The sequence below is a fragment of the Aspergillus multicolor genome (genome assembly GCF_047715735.1).
Source record: "Aspergillus multicolor strain CBS 133.54 unplaced genomic scaffold BDW74scaffold_10, whole genome shotgun sequence".
NCBI lineage: Eukaryota > Fungi > Ascomycota > Eurotiomycetes > Eurotiales > Aspergillaceae > Aspergillus > Aspergillus multicolor.
In genome coordinates, this window is record NW_027395961.1 from 217,588 (window position 1) to 233,659 (window position 16,072).

General features: G+C 52.8%; 5 protein-coding genes across 5 annotated transcripts; 3 read left to right on the plus strand and 2 right to left on the minus strand.

The window, feature by feature from the left end:
* Positions 1-48: 48 nt before the first annotated feature.
* BDW74DRAFT_12694 (2EXR domain-containing protein) lies at positions 49-1,657 on the plus strand. Its single transcript, XM_073722194.1, has one exon. It carries the CDS (start codon positions 193-195, stop codon positions 1,309-1,311), a length of 1,119 nt encoding a protein of 372 aa, XP_073584497.1. The 5' UTR covers positions 49-192; the 3' UTR covers positions 1,312-1,657.
* Positions 1,658-2,276: 619 nt separating this feature from the next.
* Positions 2,277-5,051, plus strand: BDW74DRAFT_184851 (LysM peptidoglycan-binding domain-containing protein; the record flags this gene model as incomplete). The annotated part of the gene is made up of 6 exons (XM_073730909.1): positions 2,277-2,815; positions 2,892-3,367; positions 3,418-3,534; positions 3,611-3,741; positions 3,806-3,954; positions 4,817-5,051. The coding sequence occupies 6 exons, from the start codon at positions 2,277-2,279 to the stop codon at positions 5,049-5,051; spliced, it is 1,647 nt and encodes a 548-aa protein (XP_073584498.1).
* Positions 5,052-5,555: 504 nt separating this feature from the next.
* Positions 5,556-7,158, plus strand: BDW74DRAFT_177471 (putative xylosidase/arabinosidase; the record flags this gene model as incomplete). The annotated part of the gene is made up of 2 exons (XM_073728896.1): positions 5,556-5,709; positions 5,765-7,158. The coding sequence occupies 2 exons, from the start codon at positions 5,556-5,558 to the stop codon at positions 7,156-7,158; spliced, it is 1,548 nt and encodes a 515-aa protein (XP_073584499.1).
* A 682-nt stretch (positions 7,159-7,840) lies between these two features.
* BDW74DRAFT_177472 (sugar porter family MFS transporter) lies at positions 7,841-9,615 on the minus strand (the record flags this gene model as incomplete). Its single annotated transcript, XM_073728897.1, has 5 exons — positions 7,841-9,039; positions 9,099-9,252; positions 9,302-9,382; positions 9,432-9,540; positions 9,587-9,615. The coding sequence occupies 5 exons, from the start codon at positions 9,613-9,615 to the stop codon at positions 7,841-7,843; spliced, it is 1,572 nt and encodes a 523-aa protein (XP_073584500.1).
* Positions 9,616-11,277: 1,662 nt separating this feature from the next.
* Positions 11,278-12,138, minus strand: BDW74DRAFT_177473 (alpha/beta fold hydrolase; the record flags this gene model as incomplete). The annotated part of the gene is made up of 1 exon (XM_073728898.1): positions 11,278-12,138. The coding sequence occupies one exon, from the start codon at positions 12,136-12,138 to the stop codon at positions 11,278-11,280; it is 861 nt and encodes a 286-aa protein (XP_073584501.1).
* Between the last annotated feature and the right edge of the window lie 3,934 nt (positions 12,139-16,072).

The following is a 16,072-nucleotide window of genomic DNA, read 5'->3' on the forward strand; positions in this document are numbered from 1 at the left end:
CCAACGGGCTGTTCAAACTGCAGCGAGCGTCAGCACTAATGGAGCCAAGTAGGGCTGAGCTGACACGGGACGCCGAACAGGAGCCCTTTAAAAAGTCCGAGGCTGACCCTTGGATCCTGAGAGCCTTTGTTTCCGAATGGAATCCTTCAACGAAATTACCTTTTATTCAGTTTGATTCTTTGCAGTCGCAAAATGCACCTGCAAGACTTCCATCGATTCTACGACCTCCCACCGGAACTGCGCATCCAGATCTGGCGAGAGGCATGTCCGACACCGGGGATCCATGCCTTTGATATCTGTATTCCATCGCCTCAGACCGGCTTGCGGATAGCCCAGGCTCGAGAGAAACTGAAAGGAGAAGATGGCCACTTCGAGCCCCCGACCAGCGTGTTCCTCGATCAAGTCGTGATGCCGCAAGCGAAGAACAACCCGATACCCACGAAAGACACCAACAAGCAAGACAAATCCACATGTCGCAATACAGAATCCAAGTGCAGCCTCACCTCTGACCCGTCGACATACATTATGTCCAACTCAATCGCACAAAGCTGCCCCGAGGCCTCCTCATCTCTCAAACCGCCTGCACCACTATCGAACCAAAGCAACACCATAACCCTCCCCATCCGCTCCCAAAACGACAACAAGATCACCTACAACAACAAAACCGACACGCTACACCTGCGCTTCGGCCCCTCCGTCTCCTCCAACACCTTCCTAGACCCCTGGTTCCTAAACCCCTACGATGGCTCCGAAGACGCGTACATCCGGGTCTTCAAGAGCAGCTTATCCGATATCCTGCTGTACCCCTGGAGCAACGAGTTCACGGACACACTGCAGAATGCGCGGCGGATCGCGCTTGATATTGCGGATCTAGCGCTCGAGATGATGACGGCGTACGACTTTGCGCGCGAGGCGATATACCAGGAGGTGGAGTGTTTGGTCACACGCTTTGCGCGGGGCTTGGAGGTGCTTTATGTTGTTGATTATTGTGCGGGCGGGTGTAAGGGCTATGGAGCTGCAGGCAGGGGTGTTCAACCTGGGGTGAGAGGAAATCTGTCGAGGAAGTTGAAGTACAAAGCGGGTGCGGCTGGGGGTGAAAGGGAGCCGGATGTCTTTTATGGAAACGGAGCGACGTACAGTGAGGTATTTGATCTCGAGACACTTGGCTGGAGTGAAGAGACGCCGGCGTATATCGTGCTTAAGATGTTTGCGGAGGCGATTGGGAAGTACCAGAGGGAGGAGGCTGGGGGGGAGGGGGAGATGTGTTTTCAGGGGGTTAGGGTTTTGGCCTGCCGGCAAGAGAACTGCTGATATCTATTTGAAGCGATTGTTATACATGGTACAGGTATAGATCAATGATTGAACATCCCCATCTATCATACCCCATGGCCGTACAATATGAGACTAGGGTTTACCATAGTCCATGCGATTTCCGGTCCAACGATGATTGGCGTCGACGAGTTGGGAACTGTACCCGAGCAACAACTACCATACTTATGGGTCCATAATGCGGACATCTTCCGGGGCGAGATCGGCAGGGCTCCTCCAGTGCCGGTATTGGAATCAGAACATAGATTACATGGTAGATGGTGCTTGATGATTTGTATTTACGTTTTTCAGGATACTGTAAGTTCTGACAAATTTCATCGGATTGAAGAGAGCATCTTCTCTGATAAACAGGTAGTTTCATAGCATTTGATTGTTTAACAGCCCCTAATTTAACCCGGCCCTACTTGGTCCGGGCTGCGAATGAGGGCAGCCTGGTATGGCACCTAGGCATTCCTACTTACATATGTAGGCTACTCCGCATTTCCACTTGGTGAACGACAATCCATGGGTAGATTCCGTTCGATCCGGCCCCGACTTTTTCTAGAGCGCGTGAACCCCTCCAGGGCTCGCTAAACTAATAAAACCAATTATACTGGCTGGTCATGATTTGAAATCTACCATAAACATCACCGTGGGACTCGGCTTCCGGTCATCCGTCTGTTGCGGATTGTGTTCATTTCCGGGTTTACAGCAATGCCTTTCTAGAAAACAATAGCTCCGCTGTAAATTCCAGTAGCGCTGTCCGAATAGCGCGTGAAGAGAATTTTGCCTGGAAGGCCGCAGGATTCACCACCGCCGTGATAAAAACAGATATCCAGACAGGAGGAGAGGGGCATCAACACTACAGTACGGGCATCCCAAATTAGATCTGGCAGAAGGGAATGTCGCCCTATTCTCAATGCCTGCTTTTTCTGGCGCTGACAACCGCACTATGTCGCGCCCAACAGATGCAGCTTTTCCAAGCAGATGCATTGCCTGAGTTGTCTGCCGAGTGCATTTCCGCGCTGACAGCCAATCTCTCATGTTCCCCCTTGGAGACCGGCAATAGCATGTACCAATCAACGGCCAACATAACGTCCGAGATCCTGGACGAAATGTGTACGGCGGAATGCACAAGCTCGATAGCCTCCTACCGACAGGCCGTGGAGAGTGCCTGTGCCAATGACGAGTACGATGACGCCGGCAATTCGACCAGCCACACTGGAAGCTCTGGCATCTATCGGCCGATTGTTCTACCAGACTACTATTTTACCAACTACGAGCAACGGTCTTTGAAGGACGATCAGGGGAACTACTCTTTACTTTACCTTCAAAGCTCCGATAGCCAGGACGAATGCGACCCATGCGGACTCCGTATGTTCCGCACAGAACTGAGCAATGGCTATTTCTACAACGACGACTTGGCTGAGCAGTATAGTGCGTTGACATCCAGTTGTGGAGTTGACACATTAGATCTGCCTACGCCGACTGCTGTGGTGGTGCAAAGGTAAGCGACTTCTCTTCGTAAATCCCTGGCAATGCACCCCGGTTGGACAGGCTCTTTCTGACTTATATCTCCCCAGCTCTTTCATTAGCGTTCCTACGCCGACTGTTTGCGCAGACAGGAGTGCTGTTATCCAACCGGGTGATACCTATGACTCCTTTGCCGCAGCAAATAACGTGAGCACCTGGCGTTTACTGATCGAAAACGGGCTCCAGGGAGGCTGTGTAGACTTCCCCCAGAACGGAACACTCTGCGTGACTGGCCGGTGCGAAACACATCTCGCAACAGCGACCGACACTTGCATGAGCTTGTCGCGCCAGTATGGGGTGACCATCACGCAGCTGATCACTTGGAGCCCCGTCCTCAACTTCCTGCGTAGTAACTTTAATGTTTTAGTCAGCCATCAGATCTGTGTTAGCTTTCCGGGGAATACCTCTGAGGTCAATACCTACGCTTCCAGCAGCGTTGGTGCCACGGCTACTGCGCCAGCCCCTATCCCAACAGATATCGTTGTTGGTACCAATGTCAGGTGCGGGAAATACTACCGCACCAAAGGTCTGTCCTTGCCCGCTTGATGCTGTGGCACAGCTGACCGTCAGTTCTAGAGGATGACTACTGCCAGGCCATTGCGATGGCCCAAGGTATCAGTTTGGCTGATTTCCGGTTCCTGAATCCTGAGCTTGATGCAAACTATACTAACCTGTATCTCAACCACAGCTACTGTATGTTATCTACCATGGCCTTGGTTGCCTCCTCCTTTCTGTCGAGGATAATCGGCAGCTTTAACCCCCATCTTAGGTGTTCAACCCGTGGGAAACATCGAAATGTACTCGGGATACATAAACCCTACCACTTCAGGTGCCGATGCTGCCGCCACGCCCTGGATGACCGGCTTCGTGGGCACCCGCATTGCCTGGGACGATCTCCCCGTGGCCACCACTCTCACATTCTCGGGTCCCCATTGCCACCCCTTCCACTGCCCCTCTGGCCGAGAATACCAGACTGGACTGCGAGGAATATGAAGACAACAACAGCGGCTTTACCCCATGTGACTGGCTGGCGCTCGGGGTGACGGTGCCTGACTTTGCGAGCTGGAACCCCTCAGTGGACGTCTACAACTGCACTTTGACCAACAACACGCGGTATTGCACATTGCTCGGCGCAGGATACGATACAAGTCAGTTGGACGACCTCGAGGATGGGCTCTCGCCCTACAAGCCCGTCCCCGCCGATGCCGCGCCAAACTCAACGGCGCACTGCTTCAATTGGTATCATATCTCTACTGGTCAGTGCAGGCCTCTCGCAACTGGAGCATTATATCTTTCAACGGTGCATAGCAGCTGATGCGTCCTGTCATGTTATAGCTACCCCTGCGACCAAGTCTTATCAGTAGCTGATATATCCCTTGCCGCATTTTATGCCTGGAATGTGAGTGCCACACTGCAAGGCCGGCTCCAGAGTCAACCTAAAAACAACCGGAACATCTAGCCATACCATATCTAACCACCTGCGCGTCCTAGCCGAGTGTCAGCAGCGACTATCCGAATCTCTGTGTCAATATGTCCTACTGCATTTCCGGCGAAGGCTACGATGACACCCAGTACACAGGCTCCGCATCTGCAACTCAGGCCTCGCCAGCGCCGAGCACGACATCCGCCTCCTCCAGCTGCACAGGCACCACGGTCCCAGCTCCCGGGCCTACACAGGCCGGTATCCCCTGTGACTGTAGCGCATACGCAATGCAAGAAGACGGTAAGTCCCGAGTATCATACCTTTCCGGAGGTATACCTACCATAGCCTTTCAACTATCATAGTAACCCTGGATCCCCATGATACTGACCGCGGTACTACGACGCCTTAGGCACATATTGCCGGGACCCGTCATGGCGGATAAGCCCGGAATCACCCTGCAAGAGCTGTACGTGCTGAACCCGGCCCTGAACAACGACTTGCAGCGGGCTATGGGGCGGCTATGCATAGTGCGTTGATGCTCCAGTCTTGCAGGGGGGCGCGCCGGATTCAAACCCACTACCACTACCACTACCACTACCACTACCACTACCACTACCACTACCACTACCACTACCACTACCACTACCACTACCACTACCACTACCACTACCACTGCCACCTCGACAACCACGTCAGCCGGAGCCTGCGCCACCGTGAGCCCGCCAGGCCCCACGCAACCCGGCATCCCCTGTACTTGCAACAAATATCTGATGGAAGCCGATGGTGAGACCATATACCCGCTACCCGCTACCCGCTGCAGGCGATTGTAGCGGGCTGTGGGGCGGTTATGCTTACTGCGTGGGAGTTCTGTAGCTGGACCTGGGCTCATCGATACGATACCATGATTCCGGACGAAGTGTGCTTCTGGCCGGGGCCTAAGAAGTGAGTAGCATAGCATAGCCATCTTTTCATCTGGAACGAAATTTCGGACTCCCATTGGTGGACAAATGTTTTCTATATAATCGACCCAGGCTAAACAACTCGGTAGCACCGTGCTCATCTTCTGCAATAACCTGCGGTGGTAGGATCTGAAGCTCAATCAATTACGCTTATAGACCTTTTCAGGCTAAATTGGTCTGTCTCCAGGGCTAAGGTGCCAGGGCGAAACACCAACCCAAGTCATTCCGTCATGCCTAGCTAGCAAGAGCATTATCATATCATATATATCTAGTCTAGAGAACGAAATCACAGTTACAACGTATTCACTTACTTGAGATTGTGTCCACGCAAAATGTCCTTCACCAACCCCATCATCCCCGGCTTCTACCCGGACCCCTCCTGCATCCGCGTCGGCGACACCTTCTACCTCGCAAACTCCAGCTTTCAGTTCTTCCCAGGTATTCCAATACACAAGTCAAAAGATCTGATTAACTGGGAGCACATCGGTACGTGCCAATACAATCTCTTATGCGCAGCACTAATCCCGGTGGTGGAAAACAGGAAATGCCCTCTCCCGCCCCTCGCAAATCCCCCTTGGCCAAGCAACAACCAAAATCAACAATGCGGCCAAAAACGAGATTTTCACGGGCGGGATCTACGCACCGACTCTGCGCTACCATGAAAGGACGAAGACATTCTATATCGTCTGTACAGTGTTAACGGGGACAACGAGCATGGCTGCTAGCGACGACTTCCAGCCGCGGAATTTCATACTCATCACCACTGATATCGAGGATGATAAGTCTTGGAGTGAGCCTGTATTCTTTGATTTTCACGGAATTGATCCCAGTCTTTTCTTTGTCGACCTGGAAGACGGGAGTACGAAGGTGTATGCCCAGGGGAGCTGGATGCACGGGTACAACAAGACTCCCGCAACTGTGATCCGACAGGCCGAGATCGATATTGCAACTGGCGAACTCCTCTCGCCATGGAGAGATATCTGGACCGGTGCAACAGGGAAAGTCCCCGAGGGCCCTCACATCTACCACCGCGACGGATGGTTCTACCTCCTAATCGCGGAAGGCGGCACACACGCTCGACACAAGATCTCGATGGCGCGGGCGCGCGATATCTGGGGGCCGTATGAGGGGTGTAGCCGGAATCCACTATTAACTGCTGAGGGGAGTGACCGGACAATTCAGTGCGTTGGGCACGGGGATCTCTTCCGGGATGGGCAGGGCAGCTGGTGGTGTGTTATGCTTGGGCGACGGCAGTTTAGGGAGTTTCCGGGGAGTTGGCCGTTGGGGAGGGAGACGTTTATGGTTCCTGTTGAGTGGGAGGAGGGGGAATTTCCGGTTTTTGAGAGGGTTGAGGTTGAGCAGCGGGTTGCGGATGGGAGGGGCGTTGGTAGGGTTGAAAAGATGGAAAGGGAGAGGGGGCGGAGGGGGGTTGAGCTTGCGTCCCCGTTGACGGTTTATCTGAGGACGCCTGAGTTGAAGCATTATACGAAGCAAGGCAATGAAATACTGCTGACTCCTACGGAGAACAAGCTGGTGGTGCCAGAGGGCACAATGACCTTCGTCGGTCAGAGGCAGACATCCTTGGATTCAGTTGCCAGGGTCACTCTTCCGCTGGACAACCCCAACAAGACCCGGGTATCCTATGGACTAACAATATACAAAGACACGTTCCGCTTTGTGGCACTGGAGTACAACACGTCCAACTACAGCCTGAGTCTGCAAGTTCAATTGGCCGAGAAGCCCTTGACGACACTGAGCTCCGTCTCCGTCGAGGGCGCCGCGGCTCTGCAACTGATCATCACTTCGACGGTGGCTACATATACATTTGAATGCATTAAGAAGAGTTTCAATGGGGAGACAGACAGTGTTAGACTTGGCGAGGTTCCTTGTTCAGCGCTTAGTGGTGATGATTTTACAGGTTGGTCATGCTTTTAGGGTTAGGGTTACAGCGGCTAATGAGGGTCACTAGGAACGGTCTACGCGATATACGCACATGGTAAAGGAGAGGCGGTTAGATTTCTGGGTTTCGAGATTATGGATTAGGTTGTAGATGCAACGAACACTGTTTGGTCTAGTGTTTAACCCGTTCCTGAGCATTCCAAGGTTACCTACGTAGATATAGACATCCAAGGTGCCTATACCTAGGTATCCCTTAATCGAAAAGAAGCAGCCCCAAAGTGAACAAAGCGAGTTTGTCTGTAGGCGGTAGAAATAATTCAGTGCTGGCGAGCCTTGCTATGTGCAAATCTACCATGTTTATTGGTGGTAAAGCCTCGGTGCCACCGTCGGGTCAAGAGGGCTGGTCCCGGCGGGGGATCGAATCATGTTGGGCTTGGGTATCTGCATTTATAATGCCAAGGGCTAGGCGTGAACTCCTGCGCATGAGGTCGATCTTATTTAGCCTGATTTATTTCTCTACCGACCAATCAAAGGATTGCTGGTTGGGTATGCCAAAGCCCTAAGGCCGAGGCTAATAGTAAGGTATGGTAAGTACGAGAAGAAATCACGAGACCAGGTTGTTTGACTACTTACAGACCTTCGAAGCTTCTCTTAAATTAACACTTCCTGAACGTTATGATCTCCAGAGTGGAACTTCCCAGCCAAACCACTAGCCAGCCTACTGCTTAGCACCAGCAGCAGCCCGCTCCTCCGCCGCAGCTGCAACCTCAACCTCCCCATGAGTATCCTCACGCTCTCCCCTCTCCTCAACATCCTCAAACTGCCCCTGCTTCGACTGCTGCATCAAGATCGCCCCATTGGAAACATGACTCTGCCCACCGAAAAGCGTATCCATCTCCTCAAGAGGCACCTTCTTGGTCTCCGGAATGAGGAACCAGACAAAGGCCGCCAGAAACACATTACACGTCATGAAGAAGAAGAAACTCTTCAGCCCCTCATTCTCATAGAACGTGGGGAAGAACTGCTGGAAGATCGTGTTCGCAACCCCCTGCATCTGCGAGCACATCCCCACCGCCTGCGCACGCACATTCATCGGGAACACCTCAGCTGTATAAATCCACACCGTCGCGCCCCAGGAGGGCTTGTAGAAGAACGCAAATAAAAACATCAGAAAGACGATTGCGATGCCGACGGGTTGGGTTTTCGCGCCTTCGGGTGTAGTCGGTGTTTGTAACCCCACGAGTGCCGTGATGAGCATGCAAACCGCCATTCCCACAGCCCCGAGTATAAGCAGGAATTTCCGCCCAAACCGGTCAACCGTCCAGGTTGCATTGAGCGTAAACAGAATCCCGAATGTCGCGTTCAGCGCATTAATCAGGTTGATCGTGTCCCCGTCCGGCCAGATCTTTTGGTAGATCGTGCTCGAGTACGAGTTGAACGTCCCCTGGCCCGTGAGCTGCTGTCCGATATTCAGCACAAAAGTGAGTAAAAGACGACGCCGAATACTCGCGTCCTTGATAAGCGTCATATACGCGCGCTTTCCGTGGTCTAGAGCTTCCTTCTCAAAGCGTATCGCTTCCCGGATCGTCAGGAGCTCCGACTCGATCTCCGTCTCTGTATCGCGGACCTGGGACAGGACCTTGCGGGCGCCCTCGACGTCGTCCTTGCGCTGAATCAGCCAGCGCGGAGACTCCGGCATGAAGGGGAGCTGGCTGATTATGACTATTGGAAGCAGAAGCTGGAAGATAACGACCATCTTCCAGTCCCACTCGCCGAGTTTGGTCCTGTTTTTGCCTGCCGCGTAGTTCACCCAGTAGGCGACGAAGGAGCCGACGGAGTAGAACATCTGCCAAAAGGCCATGACCAGCCCGCGGATGTAGGAGGGCGTTACTTCGCCGATGTAGATTGGACCGGCGGCTAAGATATTGGATGTTAGATGGGAGAGATGTGATTGCGGGGGTTGGAAGGGGGTATACCGATTGCAAGGGCTTGGCCCATGCCAATGAGGACCCGACCGGCCATGAATGCGGGCACGGGGTTGCTGGGGGGTGGGAAGCATTGGATGAAGGTCGCGACGATGGTAATAAAGCAGCCGATGCCCATGGCCCAGCGGCGGCCGAGGTAGTCGGCCTTGCTCTATTAGTTGAGGGCTCGTTTTGCTGTGTGAGGGTGATCGTACCAATGGGCCCGCGAAGAACCATCCTGCGATGATTCCACCCACGGTGTAGACCGTATTCATGAGACCGAGCATGTGGCTGTTCTGCGCGGGTTAGCTAATTGTGGGATTGCTGGCGGAAGTATGTGCGTACGGGGTTGTCGAAGTAGGCGTGCCAGTTGTCTGAGTTCTGGACGGAGTTGAAAACCGAGGCATCGTAGCCCATCAACACCATGCACCCGGCTGCCACCAGGCAGATGTACCTGTGAGAGTTAGCGAGGTCAATCAAGACAGGAGAGCCGGATGTACCAATTGTAGACTCGAGTCTTGTGGACCATCTTGTTGTTTATTAGTATGCTTGAGCGTAGGGTAGGTGATAAAAATGATGAACTGAGAGGACTCAGTCTGCTTTTATCTACGCCCAGTCTCACAGTGACTCCGTCTGAGACTTCCCAGATTCCATTGATATCTGCGTTCAACAAGAACGATGTGAACCATTGGAGGAATCTCAAATCAAATTGACACCAATAAACTATCAGAGCAGAACCAAACACTTGAATCAGGCTGAAAGAATCACCTGGAATCGCAATCCAAACTTCCCTCGAGGTCCGCAAAAAGGCTGATCCCCGGGGTTGCCTTTACCCACGACCCTGCCGGCTGAACAGGCTAAAGTCGGACGCCACAATCCTGGGGTAAAAACTACCTAGAGGTTCCCAAGAAGCTGGAGGAATGAGGAGGTCTAAGCTCTGCTCTTGGCCGCTGCAAACCATTGGTGCCGCGCCATTGTGGAAGCTGGGCGCCGAGCTGGAGGCAGGATTGTCACTTACAGCAGTGGCTATTGTATGCTTCTATAGATTAATCCCTCGAAATGTCCTTGTAGTCCAATTATTGCGCCATATGCTTACTTTGAAGGCAAATTGTTGAGCCTATCATAGCTTCGTCGTTACATCCAGAGCACAGGGTCAGCTTGGATGGGAGGGTTTGGTGTCAGAGGTTCATTGACACGAAGAAACCATCGCTGGGACAAAACGATGAGGGTGAGTGCCCGTTTATTGTGATGGTTTGCTGACTTCTATTCCAGATGCTTCAATTGCGACCTTCTCCTGCCGCCATTGTCCGGACAAAGTTTCAAGATACTACAGAAGACTTCTTCAGATCCAAATAATCGCGGCGAAACCGTACTGGGTCGTTTATCAACGCCGAATTATATCTGGGACAGTGCACGGTACATAATGCAGTACCATAGATGCCGGGTTAGGGCTTGCTACTCTAGAGCCCTACAGAACCTCGGGACATATCGCCTCCAACATACATATATACTGAGCTTATTCCAATGTAATAAAGAACAGATCTTCTGTCGCATTAGACACCGGGCACTTTCTCATCAGCCCAAAATCTTGGGTCCCACCTCGTCTCCCGGAAGCTCTATGAGCAAAATATAGCTCGCATGGCAGCCTTTCCACATGGCATCAAGAGGTGAGTATACTTCCAACCTTAGCATCGAAAAGCAAGTATGGCCATGGGTCTCACACCTAGGCTCTAAGACTGTCTCTCGTGCGTCCCGTATTTGACACTTTTCTCGCATCTGATGGGCGGGTCCGCGATTGGGGGGAGAGAGGAATGGCAGGGCTCGAAGAATTGCTCACAGACCCTACTTATAGAAGGACTCCAGTCATTGCCGAGACCTACTAGAAAGGACTGGATCTCAGGCGATAGAGGCACGTTTCTTTGGTTTTCTGGGGAAGAGTTGAAGTAGGGTTCCTTCTAAATATTACCTGCAGGGCCGATATCGCACATAAATGGTCTAGGGCTAGTCAATCACTGGTATTTAGTGATGCTGGTGAGTTATGGGAGAGTTTTAGCTAAGTAAGGTTATAACACGCCATTGAGTTATAGTGTACAAATCAACGAGTGAATTGATATCACGTAACCATGTCAACGCGATCGTCTTGCGGCCATCAGGCAGTCCAATCGCTAGTCGAGATGCATCGAAAGGGATTTCACTTTGTATCATTCTTCTCCAGAAACTCTAGCAACTTCTCAGCAACAACATCAGGCTGTTCCTCAGGCAAAAAATGCCCACACTCCCCAATAACACCCCCCTCAACATTCGCCGCAAACTTCTTGACAAGGTCAACCATCCCCTCTCCCACAGAGCTCTCACCCCCCAAAGCCAGCACCGGAAGGTCCAGGCGCGTCTTCGCAAACTCCAGATTCTGTCTCGCACTCGTCTCAAAGGCCCGGTAGTACTCGAACCCGCGACTCATAGCCCCAGGTCGGGAATATGCCTGAATATACCGCTCAAAGTGGTCCTTAGAAAAGCGCTCTGTTTTCACGGTCTTCAGCTTAAAGAACCAGGTCAGCAGTTCCCGCTCCCGACCCTGCGTCAGGATTTCAGGGAGCTCGGGCAACGCATTGAAACTGAACTGCCAAAGCCGCAGATTCGCTGCATTCGACAGCGGGAACTGGATACTTGGCATGAAACCCGGCACGCCCGCGTCCAGGATACTAAGCGACTTGAGTCTAGATTGGAATTGGGCGGCCCAGGGGTATGCAATCCACCCGCCGACATCGTGGCCGACGAGGTGGTAGGTTTTGTCTTTGACAATGTCGTGGATCGCTTCGGCCATGATTCTGCTCACGTTGTCCGTGTCGTAGCCGTTTACTGGGGCAGACGAGTCACCGAGTCCTGGGGGGTCGAGAGCGAAGAATTGGTAGCGTTTCGAAAGAGGCTCGAAGATGTTGTTGTATGCTTCGGCGGTTTGGGACCAGCCGGGAAGGAGGATTAGGGGTGGACCTTGTCCGCCGGTGATGGCTCGGATGCCGTGCAGGAGAAGGGTGCTTCGCCAGGGTGGTGGCATGGTGTTGGCTTTGTAAAGGGTTCGAAGGCTAAGGGCGAGTCGTTGTACTGTGCATTGGGTATTGGAGGGTTTATATTGTGTTGTAGTGAGTCATTCATCTCTGGGTGCGATAGGTAGAGCGGGTCCACTCTGGTATGGCTTAAGATTGGTGGTGTCGTCTACCATAGAATATGGTATCAAGCTAGCGCTGAACTTAGGGGGTAATAGACCTACTACTATAGATCGACCTCAAGGTATAGCAGTCCATGATAGAGCTATAACAGAACTATAACATAACCTATCTTTGGGACCTTGGATGCTTGTTTCATGAGAAGTGGAGCTGTGTCGATCCTGCTGCCACTTCGTTCAACCTTATTATCCATAGCCCTAACATGGACTCTGCCTCGCCTGTCGCGAAAGTCAAATCCTCAAACTCCGCCTTCTAATCTGCGAATGTGAACCATGCCTCTCAGAATCAAGCCTGTTGCTTTGTGATTCAGTGAGATTGATTACGTGTTATCAATGTTGGCGCTAGTAGTTAGTCACTTTTGTCCAAGTCTCTACACCGCTACGAGACTTAGAGGGTTACATTCTGATTAGGGCTAAAATAACAGGGCGGCTTCACCCGGTTGCTTATCAATCATTAGGTTCAGATTAAGGTGTCAGGGTTCTGATAGTAAGATCAGGACAATGGACTATACATGGAGGGGTTCAAGATGCAGCTGCCAAGGTGATCGAGAGAATACACGCTCACCTTCCTTGGAGCCAGTTCTTCCACCCCCCTGCTAGAGCCGCCCACCTTGGCCGCATCTAGTAAGGGCTCGCTGGGCCATGCAGGCGGTCGATCCTGCCACCTCACCAGCCCAGCCCACCACAACCCCGCCCGGTCGCAGTTGTCTTCTCCAACTCGAATTCTCGATCTTCCCCTCGTCCTGTGTGGCCTGAGCACAGAGCGGGCGTTTCAGATTCAACACGAGCTTTCATGTCAAATTCAAGATGGGCGACGTCCTCTGTATCATGCAACTGGCCGATGATCTGAAGCGACGATTTGCGCAAGCCCCCAGTAAATTCAAGGCTATTTCGACAGAGTAAGCAGCCCCCCGCCTCACTCGGCAATAATAGATCAAAGCGAATATTGAAGCCGACCGAGCTAGTGTCAAGAACCTCTGGGCTGTCCTCCATGACCTCGACGATGTCCCGAGAGAAGGCCTCAGCGTGGATCAGACGGTAGAGCTTGATCTGATCGTCCAGCGAGCCGGTGAGGTCCTGTTGGAGATTGATAACAGACTTCGCAAGGACAACGTCGTTACATTTGCCACTCCGGACTGGAAATGCAGGGCTCTAAGGGCGTGGAGTCGTGTGCATTGGGATCCCGGGGAAGTTGAGGCCCTAAGGGGTCGCATCGCGCATTGTCTCTCGCTGTGGAGTATGGTTATAGGTGAGACCAGCCCGAGCCAGTAAGTCTTTGCCATCGACAGGCTATGTGAACGCCGCTGATTACCGGGACAGAGCTGGAGACCGTAGTCTGGAAATTGTAGCAGAGGTCCCATCCACCGAAGCCAGCCAGGAGATGCAGCTGCGCAATCAAACGCTGGCCTCAATTTACCCGGTCGATACCTCGCAACAGCAGCAGCGCATCCTTGATACGCGGCACGCCGGGACGGGAAAGTGGTTTTTGCAGAGCCAGCAGTTCTCGATCTGGGTGTCCAATGTCGAGAAGACGCACAATGTCCTCCTCTGCACCGGGGCCCCAGGGACGGGCAAGACAGTCCTCGCTTCGATCGCGATTGATCATCTTCAGAGAGAGTTCGCAGACAGCGGGTCTGTCGCCATCGCTTATCATTTCTTTACTTACCGCGAGAAGCTGGGTTACTCTGGCCTTCTTCTGAGTCTTCTGAGACAACTGCTGCAGAGCAATCCAGGCTTGTACGAAATTGTCGTTGCAGACGCCAAATACTCCACACGCCTAGGCGACGGCCGCCCTTTAAATGCAGAAGAAGCCCAAGACATGCTTGAATTCGCAATTTCCAAGTGTACCGAGGTCTTTCTTGTTGTTGACGCCTTGGACGAATGTGGTGAGCCATACGTGCGGCATCAGTTCCTCGCCTGGACACGCAAAATTCTTGAATACAACAACTATACGAAACTTAAGTTTCTGGCAACCACCCGACGTGTCGCGGAGCCGAAGAAGCTCTTTCAAAATAACCATCTTTTCTTAGAAATCAGAGCCAGCAGGGACGATATGGAAAGTTTTCTCGAGGGAAATCTGGTTCACCTCCCGGAATTTCTTCAGAGAAAGCCCGAGCTTTGGAGGGATGTCCGGAACCAGATACTTGGTTCTTCGGATGGCATGTAAGTGATGGCCATACCCCTGCCAATGCTTTGATTAGGACTGACATCTCCTAGATTCCTGCTTGTTCGTCTTTATCACAACCTAATCAAGCACGAAAAGAACGAGAAAAGGCTCCGGGCACTCGGAAACAGGATCAAAACGAGCTCAGGGTCTTACGGTCAAGCATATGTTGAGACCATAAAGAGCATTGAACAGCAGAGTAGCTTTTCCCTCGACCTTGCCAGGAGGGTGCTTGCGTGGATGACATTCGCTGCACGACCACTGACCATTGTCGAGCTACAAGAGGCCACTGCGGTGGAAATTGGGGAAGTTGAGTTCGATGCAGCAAGTATCGTTGACCCTGAGGAGCTGGATTCTGCCTGCTGTGGCCTGGTCATGGTGGACCGAAACAGCAGTACCCCTCGCCTGATACATTACACAGCCTACGAGTTCCTAAGGCAGACGTGGCCGTCTTGGTTCCCAGGGGTTTATGGATATCTCACTGACACGTGCCTTGCCTACTTATCCTTCGGCTCTTTCAAATCAGCGCGAGTAGGCTATCGGCACCAGTGCTCATTCTATCCGTATGCGACTCATGAGCTGGGAAGGCATCTCCGCCAGGACCCAGGCAACGGGCTGCTTCTCGATGCATTCCTCAAGAACGACGCCAGGGTCTCTCGCTGCATGCGAGAGATGCTGGGTGTGCCACCAAAGAATTCTGGATTCTCCGGACTTCACTTCGCTGCGATCATGGGCGCCGAAGACCACATCAAAAAGCTAATCAGACCGGGCAAGAATTCGATCGACATCAAAGACTACCTTGGCCGAACGCCACTGACTTGGGCTGCAGGGTATGGCAAAGCAGCCGTGGTCAAGTTCCTCCTTGCGCATGGAGCCAATGCTAACCCTGAGACCAAGGAGGGCAGTACGCCGCTCTTTTACGCCGCAGCATACGGCCACGTCGAGGTGGTCAGACACCTGGTTGCTGCAGGTGCAAACGTCCATGCTGAAAATAAGAACATGGAGACTGCCATCTTCCTTGCTGCAAGAGGGAGCACTGGGACCCGTTCTAATCCTGCTTCCTCCCGCAGTAGTGGTGCCCACGCCCTCATCATTCAAATGTTACTTGACGCAGGGGCAGACCCGAACAAGAGAAACAAACTCCGCGAGACCCCCCTGTTTACCGCCGCAGCCAATGGCCATCTGGATGCCGTGAAGCTGCTGATAGACCAGCCCAGGAATAGTCTGAATGCTGACCCTTTGACCGCAGCAGCAGAGAAAGGCTACGTCGAAATCCTCAGACTCTTCCTCAAACGTGGCGTCCATGCCCCGCGAATGATGATGGGCACTGGTGTCTCGCCCTACTTCTGGGGCATGTCTCTCTTAGCAGCGTCTCCGCTCCCAAGGGAGGAGGACAAAGTGGCATATACGCAGCTGCTCCAGGACTCTAGTAGCCCGACCTTCCGCGACGCCTTCCACCGCACGCCTTTACATTGGGCCGCCTGGGGAGGCCAGGTCTCCCTCGTGCAGGGCATCCTACAAGCCGGATGCAACCCAAACCCGCGGGACGTCTTCGATCGAACGCCCTTATTCGCCGCCATCTGTGCAGGCAAAGTAGACACG

Bases quoted from the DNA above. Each gene is read 5' to 3' on its own strand.
- BDW74DRAFT_12694 (XM_073722194.1), top strand. From the start codon at position 193: ATGCACCTGCAAGACTTCCATCGATTCTACGACCTCCCACCGGAACTG.